The sequence below is a fragment of the Myotis davidii genome, unplaced genomic scaffold, assembly GCF_000327345.1.
Source record: "Myotis davidii unplaced genomic scaffold, ASM32734v1 scaffold238, whole genome shotgun sequence".
Taxonomy (NCBI): domain Eukaryota; kingdom Metazoa; phylum Chordata; class Mammalia; order Chiroptera; family Vespertilionidae; genus Myotis; species Myotis davidii.
The window spans coordinates 9376150-9396721 of NW_006293779.1; the positions used below are offsets into that span (position 1 = coordinate 9376150).

At 41.1% G+C, this 20572-nt stretch overlaps 1 protein-coding gene across 2 annotated transcripts in view; it reads left to right on the plus strand.

Moving 5' to 3' along the window:
• Positions 1-353: 353 nt before the first annotated feature.
• LDAH (lipid droplet associated hydrolase) overlaps positions 354-20572 on the plus strand; it is a 62372-nt gene continuing 42153 nt past the window's right edge. Inside the window, exon 1 of one of the 2 annotated variants that reach the window (XM_006767542.2) lies at positions 354-545. In XM_006767542.2, the coding sequence (XP_006767605.1) occupies positions 354-545 (192 nt within the window). Of the gene's footprint in view, positions 546-19756; positions 19964-20572 lie in introns of those variants that run through there. The other variant, XM_015566397.1, reaches the window with a different exon arrangement.

Sequence of the window (20572 nt, forward strand, 5' to 3'; positions counted from 1 at the left end):
AGTAGTGTAGGGATATTTGAATATTTATGAAATAGCCATGGAATATTTGAATAGTCTCGGAATATTTGAAAATTCATGGACTGTGAGAAGAGAGAGACCTGGTTTGAGTCTTCCCCCTCTTACTTAGTAAGTATGTGTCTGTCATTCTATCACCTGATGTCTGTGAGCTTCTGTAAAATGAACATACTGACACTTCCTGTCCGGGGTTGTTGCTGAGGTCATCTAAGTAGTGCCTAACATGCTAGCTAGCACACTGCTGGCATCACATAATTGGTAATTACTGTTACTATTACTGTTATTTTAAAAATATTTTCCCCAATGAATTTATTACTTTTACTTATTGAATAAAAAACATGCTTATATTTTTGGTTTTAGATCCAAATGCTCAAGAAATTAAGGACATCTATGGGCTCCGTGGTCAAGTAGAACACAAAGTCGCTTTCCTGAGAACTCATGTACCAAAGGAAACCAAGCTGGTGGTCATTGGCCATTCAATAGGCAGCTATTTTGCCCTTCAGATTTTGAAGCACGCGCCCGAGCTCCCGGTAAGTGTGCCCCAGGAGGCGGCTGTGGGCTCCCGGCTGTGCACTTGCGCAGATCCCCTCGGCTTTCCTTTGTCCTCGTGTCTCTTGTTTAATTGACAAATGGAACAGAGAGAGGATACTTGGCAGCTGCCTTCATCCTTTTCCCCATGTTGCTGTGGGCCTGTGCAAGTGTATGGTCATGCTATTTCCATGTTTGAAAAAATAATGCTGAAGGAGGTAGGAATTTTCCAACTGAATGCCTTTTAATCTAGGGTTATCTGGAATTCTTTAGTTGCATGTAACTTGTTGTCTTTTATGAAGGAATATTTAAGAGCGGTCACTAGGTAAGACTTAGACAAGAATCTGTCTTTATGTGGGAGAGATTGCAAATGTTCGTGCCTCTTTATAAAAGGAAGAAAATGTATCATCATCATTGATAAGAAAACAGCTGTCTTTATGAAACACAAAATCTTAATTTATTTAGGCCCAAGTATGAATTCTTATCAGTTTTATAGCTTGGCAGGCTTTTTGAGACACTTATTGATTCATTCATCCATTGATTCATTTATTCATAAATACTAATTAGGTGCCACTATGTGCCAGAGACACTGGAGACACAATGACCTATTGAAAGTGCTCAGGAGATAGTGAAACTACAAGAGACTTCAAAACAAAACTTCATACTTTCAGTAACACATACCATTGAAATAACCCATTGAATGGGTGCGATTCACAACATAAATTATTTTTTCATTCAAAAAACATCTATAATAATAAATGGGTAATATGCTAATTAGACTGGACAACCTTCCAGACAAAGCAGGGGCTGTGAGGGAAGCCTGGGTCCCGGGTGCCAGAGGGAAGCCGGTGCCGGCACCTGGGGGAAGGAAGGCCTACTCTTGCATGAATTCCATGCATCGGGCCTCTAGTATTAAATACTTGCCATATATCAGACCTCGTGCTGTGGTTTGAGAACTTCCCAATAAATGAGGCAGTCTTTGAGGTAAGAGAGTCTGAAGTCTGAAGGAGGAGACAGACTAAGCCATGGGTGTGATAACTGCTAAGTAGCTGTAGGGTGTGTGAGAACATGAGTGCCATTGAGCCTGGTCATCAGGAGGCAAGGTAGGAAGTGATTCCTTCCTTTTGCATGGCTTCTGCTCTCTTCTGTGCCTCCAGACTCTCCTCTATGTCAGGAGGTTACCATCTTTTATTTTTTTTAAAAATATATATTTCTTTATTGATTTCAGAGAGGAAGGGAGAAGAAGAGAGAGAGAAATATCAATGATGAGAGAGAATCATTGATTGGCTGCCTCCTGCACACCCCCTACTGGGGATCGAGCCCGCAACCCAGGCATGTGCCCTTGGCCGGAATCGAACCTGGGACCCTTCAGTTCTCAGGCTGACGTTTTATCCACTGAGCCAAGCCGGCTAGGGCAAGAGGTTACCATCTTTGCCCTGACTTGTTTGGCTCAGTGGATGGAGCGTCGGCCTGCGGACTGAAGGGTCCCAGGTTCAATTCTAGTCAAGGGCATGTACCTTGGTTGCAGGCACATCCCCAGTGGGGGGTGTGCAGGAGGCAGCTGATCGATGTTTCTCTCTCATCGATGTGTCTAACTCTATATCCCTCTCCCTTCTTCTCTGTAAAAAAAAATCAATAAAAATATTTTTAAAAAAAGAAAAAGAAAAAAAGAGGTTACCATCTTCACAAGCCCTGTCACTCAGTGGTCCTGTTTGCACAATTGCAGTGAGCCCTGGCACAACACCGAAGTTCAGATATATCCACAAATACTTGCTTTGTCATCTTTTGTCAGGGTGACTTTGGACAATTTATTGAGTCTCTCTGTACCTCTATTCTTCATCTATAAAGTGGGGGTAATATGCCCTTCAAAGGATTTTTTGAGGAATTATATAACGAATTAGAAAGGGTGCCTAGAAGTTAAAAGTTTGCTGTAGGTGTTAGTGACTATTATGGAAATGACTGTGGATTATTACCTCCGTCACTAGGTTAACTGCTAAGTTAGTTATCTACTGCTGTGTAACAAACTGCTCCAAAAACTTAACAATGTAAAACAAAATATGTTAATTTTCTCACAGTTTCTGTGCGTCTAGGACCCGACCATGATTTATCTGGGTCCTCTTCTCGAGGGCCTTTCATAAGTCTTTAATCAAAAGGTCTCATCTGAAAAATCGAGTTGAGAAGGAGTTGCTTACAAGCTCATTTGCATGGTTGTTGGCAGGACTCAGTTCCTTGAAGGTTGTTACACTGAGGGTCTTGGTTCATCCCTGGATGAACTGGATGCCACCGTCAGTTCCTTAATGCATGGGAAGAGCAAGTGTGGGAGAAGAGCCAGAGAAGGAGTCTGCTGGCAAGATGGAAGTCACAACTGTAACCTAGTTACAGAAATGATAGTCTCATTACCTTTACGGCTTTCTGTTTGTTAGAAGCAAACCACTAGGTCCAGCCCCCACCGAAGAGGAGCGGATTACACGAGAGCATGAACATTCAAGGAAAGGATCCCTGGGGGCAGTGTCTCACCACTCCTACAGTTAGGATTTCACTGGTGTGGTGTACAATCAAGCATGTAGAAACACACACATAATTTATTTCCCAGTCTAGGAAGTGACTTGGTCCTGTCAAGTGAAATGTAGCAAATTGATACGAAATAAAATTTTCGTTATTAGTTGTTCTGGGTGTTTTTAAAGCTTTAAAAACATTTTTAAGAGAGTACTTGCACATTTAAAATAATAATAGCATTACTGTTTGTGATGGCTAATTTTATGTGTTAACTGACTGGGATAAGGACACCCAGATAGCTGGTGAACATACTTGTGAGTTTGTGAGGACGTTTCCAGGAGTGGTTACTGTTTGCACCAGTAGACAGAACAGAAGGCAGATCCTCTCCCTGTGGTCTAGCATCTGCAATCCTTTGAGGGCCAAAAGAGAACAAAAACTGAGGAAGGGTGAATTCTTTCTCTCTCACTTCTTGAGCTAGGACATCCATCTTCTCCTGCCCTAGGTCACTGGGTCTCAAGCCTTCAGACTCCAGGGCTCACACCGATGGCACCCCCAGTTCTGAAGCCTGATTACACCACTGGCTTTCCTGCTTCTCAGCTTGCAGAGGGCAGATTGGCTAATTGCATGAGCCCCGCCCGCCACTAAGTCTCCATATATATAATACATCCCCACGTATCTTCTATTGCTTCCGTTTCTCTGGAGAGCCTTGATGAGCAGTACACTATTGTATAAACACTGGGAAGAAAATACTCACTTCTGTGTCCCTCAGTTTATTGACTTAATCACAGATCTGTTCTTGGAGGTTTTGTCTGTTCGCTCCACACCCATTCTGCATGTAGTGCATCATCTCTCTCATGCATCTGTGAGAAGAGTTGTTCTACACATTTGTTCGGAACCCACCTCCCTTTTTGACTCTCGTTCACAATGTCTGTCGGGGAAGAAGTACAAGGCACCTGAAGGTCAGTGTAGCTTCCTAGGACTTGTTCAGCTTTAGGACTTTCTGATTCTTGCTCCACCTTCAGGTGCTCTTGCCCTTGTAGGAATCGTAGGGAAAAGGGAAAAGGAAGAGAAAACACGAGCTTAACCTAGTCTGTTTGTGGACACATAACTCACGCTGTGATTATAGAGTTTTCAGAGAGACATGTGAAACTGTGTTTTCTTAAGAAGGGTGTATTTTAGAAAATAACTCGTGCAATAAATTGTCCATAAAGGTCACCCGGGGTGGAGGGTGACCATCTGTATGATTTTTTTTGTTGTTATTCAAAAGCTTTATCTGGTTTCAATTAGCTACATTGTTGAAGTCCACCCCCCCACCCCTCTTTAGACACCTGGCCCAGTTAATTTTGGTGGTATGATCCCTGCCGAAGTGTTGAAATTTCAGTGTCTCTAGGCTACTCTACGACGGCACCGTGCCTGCATGCCTGAAGTTAGCATGACATGCTCCATTTAAGATGCATTTGACAATCAAATAAGTTTGTGTAAGCCAGTGTTGCAATCCCTAATCATTTTGCCAAAAATAAGTTAACTGTTATGTTTTATAACATATGAAGTGTGATAATAAGAAACTTGTGTTTCCATCTCTTCTGTTATTTTTACTGGAATATTTGACTCCCATAAGATTTTAAGGACATATGTGTAGTTTAGTAGCTGGTTTGCTTGGTTTTATTTTGGTTCAGTTCTTTACCATATTTTTGTAACTAATTATAGGAAACTTTGGTCTTAAAATCATTATTAGAGAATTATTGCACATTTTTAACATAGTCTGACCTATATTTTAAAATACTAAAAAAAAAATAGCTCTTTTAAAAACCTGGCATTAAAGTATTTTTTTCTTTAAGCAAATTTGATACATAGAATTATAGAAATTCTTCATATGCTTTGACAGTAAAGTTCAGAAGGAAGGATTTTAAAAGAGCGCGAGAAACTAGGTAATTAGAGGGCTGTCAAATAGTAGCTGTCATGACTTACAATAATAAACACGATTTTAGACTCATAGGATCTTAGCACTGAGATGGGCTTTAGAGACGGTCTAGTGGTCCCATCTTTCATTTTATAGATGGGAACTGTGAGTAAAGTGCCTTGCCAGGACTCAGCCTTGGCTCTGTCTGACTCCAGGGTGGGGCCTGTTATAGTAGCTGTGGGTACAGAGAGTCTAGGAAGCCATTTGATAGTTCTTTCAACCTTGGGGTACCAGAGCCTACAGCTGTTCCCGGAGTGTGCTCATGTGACTCATCACGTTTGTCTCCAGGAATGAGAGACCCCATGAAGATTACTCTAGCAGTTGGGGCGGGGCTAAGGAGGTAACATAGAAACAAAGAAGTAGGTGTCCTATCCCTCTACCTAGAATCTTCTGTCTCTCAAGATCAATCCTTCATATGTTTAAAATGGACCATCTGATTTTGCCAATAAATTGTTCTTATAAATTTCAAGGTTGGGAGTTAAAAGCCCTTGATTCTGAGCTGAGTTCGGCACTGAGTCATGATGTGAACTTCAATCATTTCACTTTTATTTTCCTCTAAGAACTTATATAATATTTAATGATACTACGTCCTCTCCTTCCAGAGGTATCAGATCCTTCAAAACTTAATTTTTTAATATTATTTGGCTTTCCTTTGGGGAGAAGGAAGCACAATAACATAGAGCTTCCTTTGTTGACAAAAATATCTGCTCTCTAAATGAAATTTCCATATTACTTAAACCCACTCCTTTAACCACCTTACTATTTTATCAAATTAGATAAAAATTTGTCTAAAATATATTACTTACTGACCTGCCTTCTTCAACAAGCATATTAATTATGGAGGAATTCGTGATTCAAGGACATCATTTTGATAGTGTGATTATACTACACAGTAAAATACAACCAAATGGATTTTTCCTATGTCCTGAAATTTCTTCTCTGAAAGTGCTTTTTAAAAATATATATTTCTCATGTCTGTTTATTTTACAGTTTTTCTGTCTCCTCCCTTAGTGTTAGGTGCCACTTCTGTTTCCTACTTAGAATTTGTTGCTACTAGTTTGCTGTGGGTAAAGGAAATAGATAACAGAATTTTGTCTCAAATAAGAATGAACAGGTCTTAAATGAAGATATATGTGTAAAATGGACAAAATTAGTACATGGATTTGTCATTGTTCAGAACTTTTTTGTCTTTTGTTTCTTTGGGGAACCCCCGCTCGTGTTCTTAGATACTCACAAGTTTAGGGACTCAAAGTACACAACAAGCACAGCCGAGAAGCTTGGAAAACTGTACTGAAAGGGTTAGGATAGCACATAGGTGCTGACTCAAGAGTGCATACCATCTACATAAGGGAAAAATTGTAAGTTCAGATATTCTGCAAATAATGAGATGATTGAGAATGTGTGCTTCACTGTTCCGATGGACCTTCACGTCTACAAAGTTAGAGATGCTCCTGAGAACATTCAGATAGCTTCACTAAGCTGGGAGAGAGGGCGGAGAGTAAGAAGTAATTTACTTGTCAAAATACTGTTGTCAGAGTCCTTTCTCTATATTAAGTGATAAGAAATGGAAGGCAGCCTGGCTAGTGTGGCTCAGTGGTTGAGCATTGACCCATGAACCAGGAGGTCACTGGTTCCATTCCCAGTCAGGGCACATGCCCGGGTTGTGGGCTGGATCCCCAGAAGGGGGTGTGCAGTAGGCAGCCAATCAATGTTTCTCTCTCATCAATGTTTCTCTTTATCCCTCTCCTTTCCTCTCTCTAAATAGCAATAAAAAAGTATATATAGTAAATGAGGAAGTACCATAGGCTCTGAGTGTTTTAAAGAGAGAGGTGGCTGTCAGTTGGGAAAATCAGACAAAGTGTGATGACAAAGGTGCTTGAACTGGAGAAGGACGGGTCAGAGTAGAATGAGAGAATTTGGTATTTTGGTGATAGGGAGTTGCTATGCATTGTAAGAAGTGGAAGCAGTATGAAAAAGGAGAAATGGTTTGTATCACTGGGCACATGAAGAGAGCAGTGAATGGTCTGATTGGGATGCAGCATAGTGTACACAATGGGTGTGGGGGCGGTGAGAACCTAGGCCCATAGAAGTGCAAAGACCAGAGAGTTTGGGCTACGGGCTTTGGACTCTACTTTCTGAACAGCAAGGAGTGACTGAAGGACTAGTGATGATGATAGTCCCACATCAGGTAAAGTAATCGCTACTCAAAAAGAAGAATGAAATGGGAAGAGAGTGTAGAATAAAAAGTGAACAACCAAGTGATAGGCGAGTTCACTAATCCAGATGAGAAATAAGACAGCATATGGGATTTGCCAAGGGAAGTTGTTAAGAGACAAAAGAAACAGGTCCTAGATGCATAGTAGGGGAATGACTATTTGGTGGCAAGGAGTCTAAAGAAGAGGAAAAGGCAAAAGGTATCATAATTTTCCAGACTATTGGCTGCAGTCCATTGGTGGCTCCTGAAATCAGCTCAGTGGGTTGCAACCAGCGATCAGTCAAGACAGGGAGGACTACACTGCAGTTACACAGTGGCTTTTAACAATGAAGATTCATTTATTGCTCATGATACAAGTCTTTTGAGGGTAGGCTGCCCCAGGTAGTTCTCTCCATGCACTCTTATTCCAGAATCCACACTGATGGAGTAACTTCTCTCTGGAATATTCCAGTCTCATGGCAGAGGATAAAAAAGGAAACAGTGAACCACACACTGTGTTTTAAAACTTCTGCTTGGAAGTGACTTTGTCACTCCTCACACTGCATTGGATGGAGCAACTTCCATGACCAAGTCTGCCACCAATGGGCTGCAAAGTCTTTTCCTCTTCAGAGGAGAGAAGCATATGTTTGCAAACAAAACAGCATTTGAAAAAAAAATTATATATATATATATTGTAACTAAGAATAGAAAACATTAGAGTGTGTGGGGTTATAATAAAGGTAGGTATTGTGAAACTTTTGTTTCACTTCTTAGGAGTGTGTGTTGATGTCCTAGATTACAAATATAGAATATATATCTTTCTGCGGGTCATTGTAAAAAAAAAGAAAAAAAAGGAATAGATTAGAATATACCACAAAAGCTAAGAGAAGAGAAAGAACATGTCAAGAGAGTTGTGGCTCTGTGGGAGATTAGATGGCCACGATTCTTTGCCATTTCTCTCTCCAGGGGCGAAGTCTCTTTTCCTTCCCCTTTGAACTTGGGCTGGACATGTGACTGACGAGGGTTCACTAATGGGATGCAGTGCAAGTGATGTCTGGTACTTCCAAGCCTCGGGTACGGGGAGCTTCTGTTTCCTCCCTCTTAGAAGCCAGCTGCCATGTAAGAAGTCCAGCAGATCAGGAGGCACTCCCGTGAGTGAAACCTTGGACCTTCCAGCCTATCCATCTGCTACTAGTACAGCCATGGGAGTGAGCCATGTGGGGCGGAAGTCCAGCTGAGCCATGTTTGAATTCTCGACCCCACAAAATTAGAAAGAATAATCATCAGTGGTTTTAAACCATAAGTTGGGGGATAGCATGTTACGTAGCAATAGGTTGCAGAGTTGAGTGTAACAAAGGTAAAGAGAAAGGGACCTTGAGGCCTCTGGTATTAGTCATTGGAAGGTCACTGATGATGACCTCAAAGAGAGCATTTTTAGTGAAATAATGAGAGGAAGTCACAGGTGATAAATGGGTAGTTATCCAGGAATTGGCAGTAATGAAGAGAAGACAAAATGACAAGGGAGAAGCTGGTCAAAAGAATATGTTTGTCCTTAAGTGGGAGATAATTTAACATATGCCGAGGCAAGTCGCCAATGCAGAGAGAGATGTTGGAACGTTTGTTGGAGTGGATTTCCTTTGTTTGTCTTTTAAGCACACTTGAAAACTGGGAAAATTGAATTTTTCTTAATCTTTGACTGCATCCTTGCAAAAGTGTTTTTTCACCTTATACTTGGTTCTTCATTTGAATCTAGAAATCTAAAACAGTTTTTAAATTTGATGCAATGCCATTACTAACCATTATAACCAACATTCATTTGAAATTTGCAAAAACATGTTCACATGTAACAAGGTCATTTAATAACCTAATTTTCCCACTTCACAGATAAGGAGACTGAAGCTCCATGGAGTTATGTGTCTAACCCACGTGCCAGTCAGCTAGTAAATGGCAGAACTGAGACTCTGCACTCTGTTTCCTAACCCACCATTCTCTGCTTTTAGGTGGAGTGTTAGGTAGGAGGGTTATGGTTATAGATGGCTTCAATAAGTTACCCTGACAAATCTATTTGGCCTAACCATAAGATTTCTACTGTTGTTCTTTAATATTTGAGTTCTTCAAATACAAGGGGTGGAGGTGGGGGAGAAATTCAGTGGGAAGTAGGGGATGCTTTCAGGGAGAAATGTGAACATGTGAGAGTGATCTGGAGTAGAGAGGATAAAAGGAGTTGGTGTCGAGGCATGGGCCAAGGGCAGAGATTGAACTCAGAAGACAGTGCTCAGAATCCTAGAATTGAGCTGGGGGCAGAGGGGAGATACGGTGTGAAGGGAACTGGAGTATTCTGCAGAACAGTGCATAGTAGTTCCACAGTTGTGTCCATGTGGCCCATTAGTGACCCCTGGCGTGTGGAAACCACAGGATCGGGTAATCAACAACTACGCACTCTGGTTTGCGAAAGGCTCTCAATTTCAGAAAACAATAAATCCCCTATGCTGAGGAAAGTTTGTATTGAGTATGATAAAATGCTATTCAATCACTTATGGATTTATTTCAAGATATAGTTATGTTTATGAGTGTGCACACACATTATCTTTTCTGAACCACCCAGGAGACTGCCTTGCTGAAAACTAGACACATGGAAAGTTTCAACTTTTCAACTTCAGCCATTTTTAGTTATCTGCGTGTTTTTTAAAATCCTGAAATTGCTTTCAAAGTGGAAAAATTGTGTGGGCTTTTTTCATCTTTTCATAACTCAGAGAACGATTTAATATATTTTTCTCAAAGTTTGAGGGAAAAAAATCACCTTTGGGCTGAAACCAAGCATGGAAAATTTCACCACAAAGGGCTAATTTTTTGGAAAGCTGCAAGAAAGTGAAAACAGGGGTTTATAATAGAACATTCTTCATGCATGTTAATACTTAGTGCTTTATCTAATGCATTTCATCTGAGAATTTCTGAACACTCTTCAGATTTAAATATTGAACCACTTGAGTATTTGTGTATCCGTGATCCTGTCAGATGTGGAAAATCCCCCTCATCCTCTCAGGTCCAGGACACTGGGAGTTCGTGAGTGCGTTTAAAGGGACAGGTAGGGCGAATGCAGTGCAGTGGCTGCTAGCCAGGGAAACCTTGCATTTACTGCCTGAACACATGCTGTCACCACCTCTTCCTGGCCCAGGAGTAGCTGTGAGTAGTTGTGAATAGGCTGTAATGGAGGACACTAGGCACTCGTGCAGCTGGCTAAGCCAGAAGTTCTCAAAGTGGCATCAGCGTCACTCGGGAACTTGTTAGAAATGCAGATTATTGGGCCCCACCCTGACCTGTTGCATCCAAAACCTTAGGGCTGGGAACACCAATCAGTGTTTTTGACTAATGCTGCTGGGGATTCCGCTGGATGCTCAAGTTTGAGGACCACCAAGCCTGGGCTTTCCAAAGGCTTGGAACATGGGACATATTGAGATCAGTGGACAGTTAAGTCTGTCCTGATCCTTCCAGAACATGTCAGTTCTGCCTTAGATCATCCCTTGGAAGGAGGAGGATGCCAATCAAGTCCTTTAAAGGAGGGTTTTTCCATAGTTCATGTATTCTGGCTCTTTCCACCCATGACCTTCTCTCCAAGCGCAGCGACCCCTAGAATGAAGGTGCTGACATCCGCTTGTTTAGGGAAACGGCACTACCAAGACGTATTTTCTCATTTCTTTGAGTTACCACGGTCAAACCTGGATGGGACCATAGGTTTCATTTTCATTTCTTTGAAGTCTTTTTTTTTTAATTTAATTTTATTGTTTAAAGTATTACAAATAGTAGTACATCTCTCTCTTTTTTTCCCCCATTGACCTTCCCCCTGCCTCCCCTACCCGCTGGCACATGCCCTCACCGCCCTCCGACAGTGTCTTGCGTCCATTGGTTATGCTTATATTTAAACAGCAAAGGTAGCAGAGGTATGTCAGCAGAAGGTGATTTAAGCCCTGAGCTTTTGTGCACAAGTTCTCAATCTTGTGTTTTGCAGTGGCCTCCTGCATTCCAGCAAGCTCTGGTGTCATGTTATTGTCTTTTGGCACTGAGGTAGCTGTATATGTGGCAGTGTAACAGATTTTCACAGTATTCTTCTCGTGATGGAAGTAACTAGTCTGTTGTATGAGGGCCTTTAGCTAATGGTGCCCCAGTGTGTTGTAAGGATAAGGAACTCAGGCCTGGTCAAGGAAAGGTGTGTAAGGAGTTTAAAGGTTTATTCGGTTGTAGCCCATCATACTGAAGCATAAATAGAGCTATCTAAGCTACTCTAGATGGAAAGGAAAGAGACTCCTTCTTTTTTAATGGATCATTTAAATTTTTTATTATGAAAAATTTCCAGCTGAAAAATAAAAATAAGTGTGTAATGAATCTTCAGATATCCATTATCCGGATTAATAGAGCTACTAATATTTTATTACTTTTGCCTCATTTTTTTCTTAAATACTTTCTGGTAAATTATATCCCTCATAGCCCTAGCCGGTTTGGCTCCATTGGTAGAGCATTGGCCTACTGTCCAAAGGGTCCTGGGTTCAATTGTGGTTAAGGACACGTACCTTGGTTGCAGGCTCCTCCCTAGTTTGGGCCCTTGTCGGGGTTTGTGTTTCTCTCTCATCAATGTTTCTCTCTTTCCTTCTCTTTTCCAGTCTCTCTAAAAGATCAATGGAAATACATCCTCCAGTAATGATTAACAAATACATAAATAAATATAACCCTCAAAAATATTTCACCCTTAAGTAATTCAGTGTGCATCTTTTAAAAGGAATTTTTCTTATATAACTGTCATGTCATTATCACACCTGGTAAAGTTAATGGCAGTGCTTTGATATCAGCTGATACAGCCCAGATCAGATTTTCTTTGTCCTTAAATGTCTTTTTACAGTCTGTTTGGAGGATCTTCCTTTAAATTAAAGGTTTTTCTTTCCAATTATAAAAGTTAATGTATTTGTAAATTTCAGGAAAGTGTGAAAGTAAGTAAAAGTAAATGTGTCTTTGAAGATTACTGTAGTATCGAGAGTACTTAACATACTAACTCTACCACAGATTGCCTTTATAACTCAATAACTACTAGCTTCTTAAAGCAGAATGTGAAATGGTTTAAAGTAAGGTATTTGTAATAGAAAAATCTGATGTAAGAGTTTGTGATTTTATATGGGTCGTTTTAAAACCTGTCCCTGAGTGTCTGTGCTTAGATCAGAGTAGATAATAAAGATAAGAAAAAAAGGATAACTTGCTGGTTTTGCACTGTTATTTATATTTATCAAGATGTAAATATTTATTTAAGATACTGAATTCTCTTGTAGATATTTAAAGTAAAGATTGAATTATTAGCTGATTTACTATGGTTATTATTATATTACTACAGTTATAATTTATGGATCTTATTTAATCCTTTTAACCACTCTGGGAGGGCTATAACTATTTCCATAGTGTACATTAGGAAACTGACTTAGAAAGGGCAAAAGTAACTTGCTCAAGGTTAAACAGCTAAGTAAGCATCTGCTAGGATTTGAACCCGTGTGTTTGACTCCAGAGTCCATGTTCCTAGCCACGAGGCTAAAACATTAACTTATTATAACAGCTTCTTTGATAAAGGTACAAAGAACATAAACAGATAACTCACTGAAGAACTAGCTAATAAAAATCTATCAAATACTCTGTAGGTAGCACCATTTGTGACATAGTACTTAATAAATTAACATATGGTAGTACTTAATGTCTACTTATTAAGTATAGTAGTACGTCCTAATGTTTAATGAGTGTCCCTCGACAGTTATCAAAATGAGCTGCTACTATTGCAGTATTTAAAAGAAAAGTTCAGTGTTGTGTGTGTATACTTCTGTAGAAAGTCTGAACAGGTAAACACCAGGGGGCATATAATGGTGATCTCTGGAGTTAGAGGTAAGGGTGTATTGGAGGCGGAGACTCTACATTGGTTCTACTTTATACAATGATCATGTGTTATCAGAAAAAAATAACTCCTAGAAAATGTGTTCATACCCCTTGAACCTACTAATTATTTTCTTTGGGATCTATGTTAAGAAAATCTTAGTGATAGAAAACACTCGGGTACGAAAATATTATTTGTGGTAACAAAAAAATTGAAAACATCCTAAAGTCTGACTTGAAAGGGAAGGTTAAGTAGAGTATGGAATGTGAATTATTAACATTACTAGAGGCCCAATGCACGAGATTCATGCAAGGGGCTTGGCCCTCGCAGCCCTGGCTTCGTCCAAAGGTCGTTCTGCTGCTAACTAGCATATTAGCTCTTTATTATATAGAATATTTTCAAAAGGCCCTGTAATACATAAAAGTTAATTATAGAATATTAACAAAGATGTGAAGCTACATAGAGAATATATATCAAAAGAAAACATACATTAAAAAGTTTGAAAATAAAATTACCAAAATGAATATAGTAGCTGTATTTGGATGGTGAGTTTTGGGGTGATTTTTTTTCTATTTAATTTTTAAATTTCCTTTAATTCTCTAATATATATATATATATCTCAGAGGCCCGGTGCATGAAATTCGTGCACGGGGTCAGGGGAGGGAGTCCATTAGCCCAGCCTGAACCCTCTCACAATCTGGGACCCCTTGGGGCATGTCTGATCATCTGTTACACCACTGCCTAAACTGGCAGTTGGACATCCCTTGATCCCTGCCGGTTCGGGCCTAAATTGGCAGTCGGACATCCCTCTCGCAATCCGGGACCACTGGCTCCTAACTGCTCGCCTGTCTGCCTGCCTGATGGCTCCTAACCACTCGACTGCCACCTGATGCCCCTAACTGCTTGCCTAACTGCATGCCTGATTGTCCCTAACCACTTCTGCCTCGCCCCCCCACCCCAGTGGTTTCATCTGGAAGGTTGTTTGGCTGCCTGGTGTAATTAGCATATTACACTTTTATTATTATAGATATTTCTTCAGTATTATAGTTATTTAATGATTATGCATTTTTTTATTTAAAAAGAAAACGATTTGATGTATGACTTCATAGCAGAAAGCTAGTTCAGGAGAAAGTTTTGATCATCTGTTATACCATGATAGATAACAAATACAAGGGTAATTAATTGCTCAGGTGAACTTCATGGTATCTCTGCAGTAAAACCCACCATTAAGACCAGGAGTGGCACTAAGTAAGGAGCAGCATTTTTGCCAGTAGCAGCCATCCTAGCCTATTCCCCTGTCTTACCTAATCTTCCTGTTCTACTCAATTTATAGGACAGGCATGCCTTTTGATGACCTGCCTCATGATTGTTACTTGAATGTGATAACAAAATTGGAGGTTGGGATTGGCATCATCATTCATCCTACCACTAGAGAGAAGCAGACCTTATTCAAAAAACACAGCCCTGGCTGGTATGGCTCAGGTGGTAGAGCTTTGTCCCATGTACTGAGATTTGTCGGTTTGATTCCCATCTGGGACCCATGCCCAGGTTGCAGGTTCATCCCTGCTGGGGGGCTTGTGGGAAGCAGCCAATCGATGAGTCTCTCTCTCATTGATCTTCCTCTCTCTCTAGAATAAATAAAAACATTTTTAAATACAGGCATGTTCACATTTCATCAGATCATGAGGTTCATAGAGGTAAAGACTTTAAAGGCTCTGGGATATGAATAGGTGGCCCATGCTAAGACAGAGGTGTTGTCTTTTATAAATATACTAGGGGCCCAGTGCACGAAAATTCATGCACTGGGCAGGAGGGGGTGGAGGGGGTGTCCCTCAGCCCAACCTGCACCCTCTCCAATCTGGGAATTTCTGTCTGTCTTTGCAATCATATGAGTGAATTGTCTGAGACTCCCCCAACTCAGTTTGGTTTGTTGCTCACAGAATAATAGAGGCATTTTTTTCAATTTGCTCCATTGGTGGAGATTTCCTGAAAGTTTTAGGATATCTTCCCTTTAATTTTTCCTAGGCACTCTGATTTTACTTATGTCTCTCACCTTTGCTTTCCCTCCATCCCCAACTGCAACAGTAACTTGCTCCAGGCTCACTTTGCTCTAGTGTCTAGATCCGTATGCCACCAGAACTACGATTCCCAACATTTCTGGTGCTCCCCGCGCTCTGGGCTTCTGCTTCCGGTCCTGGGGCTGCCACCAAAACTATTCCCAGAATTCCTGGTGCTCCCCACCCTCTGGATTTTCCCCGACCGAGGGAGCCACATTCCCTCAGGTCTCCGGCTCTCCTGCTCTGCTCTCCGTCCAGTGACCGAGGGAGCCACGTCCCCCCAAGGAAGTGACTGAGGGAGCAACCGAGAGAGCCGCGCCCCCCCCGCCCCCCAAGCTGCCGGCTCTCCCACTCTGCTCTGTGTATGCAAAATACCCACCATCTTTGTCGGATTAATTTGCGTACTCCTCATTGGCTGGTGGGCGTGGCTTGAGCGTAGCAAAGGGATGGTTAATTTGCATGTTTCTCTTTTATTATATAGGATATTTCAGAGCAGAAGGGAGAGGGAGAGAGAGATAGAAACATCAATGATGAGAGAGAATTAAATTAAATCCCTCCCAGGGATTGAGCCCACAACCCGGGCATATGCCCTTTCAGTCCATAGGCTGACTATCCACTGAGCCCAACCATCTAGGGCAGGTGTTGTCTTTTTGAATACCCTTGCAGTTGGATGGATACAGGTCTAGAAAACATAGCTGGCACCTTGCTACATTTAGACATTGTTATGCTAATTAAGTGGGTGTTCACAGAAGAGCAAATTCATAGAGTCTCAGTGGACAGAGCATAACAGACAAGAGATAAACATGGAAGAGAGTGGAAACAGATGAGCAAAATTCTGTGAAATTTTTTGGGTGGCTATTGTTTATGCCAGCGAGAAGATTCTTTTTAGATCTATCAGTTTGTAGAGATGAAAACTATGAATGTGATCTTTCAGGAAGGAAAGGGCTGTCTAATATGGTTACCCAGTGTGCATGAGGCTGTTTCACCCTCCCTTCTTGCTTGGGTGGAAAATCTGTGAACAATATGCATCGTAGGCCACACAAAAATTCCCTGAAGTGGAAAAAGCCTAGCAGGCACCATGTGAAAGATGCTTCACAAGAATAAAACGTGGCTGCTTTAAGACCTTGCATTCTAGGCCAGGTCAGGCTGATTGGGTTTGGTTGGGGAAATGCCAGATTATCAGATCTCGGAGAGGTATATTGATGAATGGATAGAGATTGAAACCAGCATTATTTCTGGCAACTTGTCCCTAGGAAACCAGACAGTAAATCATTTCCCAGTGTCAGCCCTACAGATCCAGAGGGAGTACACATCAATGAAGTCTGTCAACAAGTTCAGAAGCTCCATCTCAACAATTTTAATTTATCTCCTCACCAGTGAGTTATGGGAGCCTCTGCAGTAAGCCACACCGAGTGTTAGAGACCCAGCCTCGCCTCTTCCATAACCTACCACCCTCAGAAACATGCTGGGACTCCTGGTGCCCTGGTGCAGAGGAGACAGGCTCTGAGGGCTTCAGCAATGTCATATGGATGATTATTTCATAAAAACTTAGGGACAGATCCCAATTATCTGGGTGCCAGGGGAATTCTTCTCCAGGTCCTCTGAGGAAGGTGGCCTCATGGTGTCTCCTTCCGTCACAGTCCCTGTCTCTGCCCTAGACATGCCTAGTGCTGCCTCCTAACTATTATTATTTCTTGTTTTCCACTTCCTTTCTGCTTTTTTCTACCACCACCTAACTGGTGCCTCTGTCCATCTTTTAAAATCAGTCATCTCAAATGCAAACTCCTTCGCGAGCTCTTTTCCCAATTCTTCCCATTATTTCTACCATCCTTCCTTTGTAACCCTTTTTCTCATAATTCTTATATATGATAGGCATTGCATATTTATTTGATTTTCCCTATTAAATTTTTGAGGCTTTCTTTTTTAAATTGAGGTATAACTTACATACAATAACTTTTTCTCTCCCTACTTCAATTTAGACATATTCTTATTCTCACTTTAACTATGTATGAACTGCTTTTAAACCCATCTATGGCAGTCTCAATTTCAGTTATTCATTTTTTTGCTCATAGAATTTCCATTTTGTTATTTTTATAGTTACCAGTTCCTGAAATTCTACATCTTGTTACTTAATTTGATCACATTAATTACAGTTATTTTAAAGTTTATGTCTGACTTTATTCTCCTTTGTACTGTCAATAATTTTAAAAGTACAATTACTTTTTATTCTTAAAATATAAAAACTCAGAGATGACATATTTGAAATAAAAATAAAGATTGTGTCTAATCATTCTAGTATCTAAGTCCCGTGTAGTTTTGTACTAGTTGGGGTTCTCCAGAGAAACTGAACCAATGGGACGTGTGTATATTTACAGAAAGAAATTGACTAGAAGGAAGTGGCTAACACCATTACAGAAGCTGACAAGTGCCAAGATCTGTAGTCAGTAACCTGGAGACCCAGGAGAGCTGGCGGCATACGCTCTAGTCCAGTGATGGCGAACCTTTTGAGCTCGGCGTGCCAGCATTTTGAAAAACCCTAACTTAACTCTGGTGCCGTGTCACATATAGAAATTTTTTGATATTTGCAACCATAGTAAAAGAAAGATTTATATTTTTGATATTTATTTTATACATTTAAATGCCATTTAACAAAGAAAAATCAACCAAAAAAATGAGTTTGTGTGTCACCTCTGACACGCGTGCCATAGGTTCACCATCACTGCGAAAACAGTCAAGCCCAAGGTCCAGGAAAAGCAGATGTTTCCCTTTGAGTCCAAAGGCAGAAGAAAAGGCAGTTTCCAGGTCAGGGGCAGCTGTAGAGGGAGTTCTCCCTCACGGTTTTTCTGCTTATTTGGGCCTCCCACTGATTGGGTGCGGCCCGCCAGCATTGGGAGGGCAATCTGCTCTGCTTGGCCTCGCAGCTCGGATGTTAGTCTCATCCAGGACACCCTCACAGACACATTCAGAATAGTGTGTGACCACATATCTGTCACTCTTGGCCTGTCAAATTGACACAGAAAATTAACCATCACGGCTTGGTGAGGTGGTTGTTTTTTTAATTGAATACCTATCATTATATATGAAAAGTTGTATTGACAATAGGAGGCTCCTGTCTTCCTCCAGGGCGGATTTGCTTTTGCTGTTGACCAGCAGTTATAGTAAAGACCAGTGACTTTAATGCCTTTGGGACTGGGCGAAACCAGGCTCCCTCCGTGAGGACGGGTCTGCTTCCCGTCCATCACTGTGCCTGGGGGTGGCCCCTTACTGGGTCCCACTGAGAGCCCAGGGTGCTTTCTTTTCAATGGGCACCCAGCACCCACGTTTTGACATTTGATCCAAAGAAAACTTCTAGAAACCCCGTTTAGCTTCTTGCTCTTTTAGCTGTTGCTCGCAAATCGGTCAATAATGAAGATGAGCTATTTCAGCACACCTCTCTGAGTTCCATTGTTCTCTAGAATTTTGGCCTTTCGGATCACCTCTGCCTTTGATGCTTTCAAAAGCACTTTAAATAAATAATTTTTCCAGCTTTCCTAATGTTCTTGGCAGGAAGATTGCTCTGCAGTAGCTGGTCTGCCATCCCCACCCCCGCATCCACTGTTACCAGCTGTTGTTGCCTAGCTTCAAGTTCTTCAGGCTTTGCCACTGAGAAGTATGCCAGTTCGAGTTTTGTATTCTTTTGGGGACCTGTTTTTCCTCTGGACAGTTTTAGAATCTTTATCCCCATGATTATGTTTTACGATGATATTTTTTGGATTGTTTATCCTTTTTCATCTGGAAATTGGCATGCTAACATACTGAAAACTTCTCTAGTATTTTTTTCTCTCTTTGTTTTCTCCGTAAATGATTCTCTGGATTTATTTTGGTTTCCATTGTCCATCTCTGTTTTGGTTTTTTTTGGTGTGTTTTTTTAATTTTTGGTTGTATACAATGAGAAATGTGGGTTATTTTCCCAATTATATCTTGGAATTTATCTCATTGAACTTTGGATTTCGGCCTTCATGCAAATATTTTCTGAGATAACTTCTTATTTTTTTGTTCCCGTTTTGTGTTATCCTTTCTATTATTTCATGGCTCACTCACACTGTCTGAGGACGACAAATATTTGGAGTTTTGCTGTACTCTTGCATTGTCTCTATTCATCTGAATCCCTTTGCTCATGTTTTGTTTGTGTTAATCTGACTACTGTAATTGAAGCTTTCCTGAAATCCTGACATTCCTTCGTTATCTGCTTCTATTTAAGAAAGACGCAGTGAAAATCCTGGGAGGTTTTGGGTGGAAGTGAGTCTGGTGAGCTAGTCAGCATCACTGCAGGATGTTGGACAGGTGTCCTGACATGTTGGGTGCTGTTCCCCAATGTTGTGATCTGTATGTTTTTCTCTGGAGCCATTCATTTTCTCAAAAGACAAAAAAAGTTCAGATCTCCTGCCTGAGGACAGCATCATCGAAGCAAAACAGCACAAGAGGCTGGGTTTTTAGGTGGGAGTGTCAGCACTTAGTGTTGGACTATCACTTAATTCTCTTCATGCTGGCCTTTTCTGCCCCCTGTCTCTATGCCCAGTGTACCCAGGTCAAGAAGCTCTCTCCTTCAATTTTATACAGAATCCTCTAGGCCTGAGCTGGCATGGGGAGGAGGACTCGCTTGGAGGTTCAGGACAAGGCAGTCATCTTGCGGAACCCAGTGCCCCTCACCAAACCCATTCACGCTGTTGTGTGTCATGCACTGCTGCTGCACCCGCTCCAGACTTAGAGCACGAAGGAAGCTCAGTCCTCCCAGAGTTCAATCTGCTAAGGGGGAGATGGTAATCAACATAAAGGTATGCATGAATCAGTGTGTCCGAAGGTGACACTCCCTTGATAAGAAGAGTGGAAGCAAGATAAAGGGGATTGGAAGTGCCATGGCTGGGGGATAGAGAGCAGTGGTGGACTGTACTTTATTTTTTGACAGTTTATTTGGAAATAACTTCAAACTCACAGAAAAGTTACAAGAATAAGAATAGTACATAGAACACCATATACACTTAACCCAAGTTTATTACTGTTAATATTTAACCTCATTTGCTTTGCCTCTCCCCCTCCCCGTTTGTCTCCATCTGTCTCTATCTCTCTCTCCCTCATACACACACACACACACACACACACACACACACACACACGATGGGGGAAGAGAGAGCAAGTGTATATACAGTTGGTTCTCATCTGCGGGTTCTGCATCTGTGGATTCAACCAATAGCAGATCAAAAATATTCAGAATAAAAGAATTCCAGAGAGTTGATCCCGAAACAATACTGTATAGCAGTGAAGGCGAACCTTTTGAGCTCAGCGTGTCAGCATTATAACAACCCTAACTTAATTCTGGTGCCATGTCACATATAGAAATTTTTTGATATTTGCAACCATAGTAAAACAAAGATTTATATTTTTGA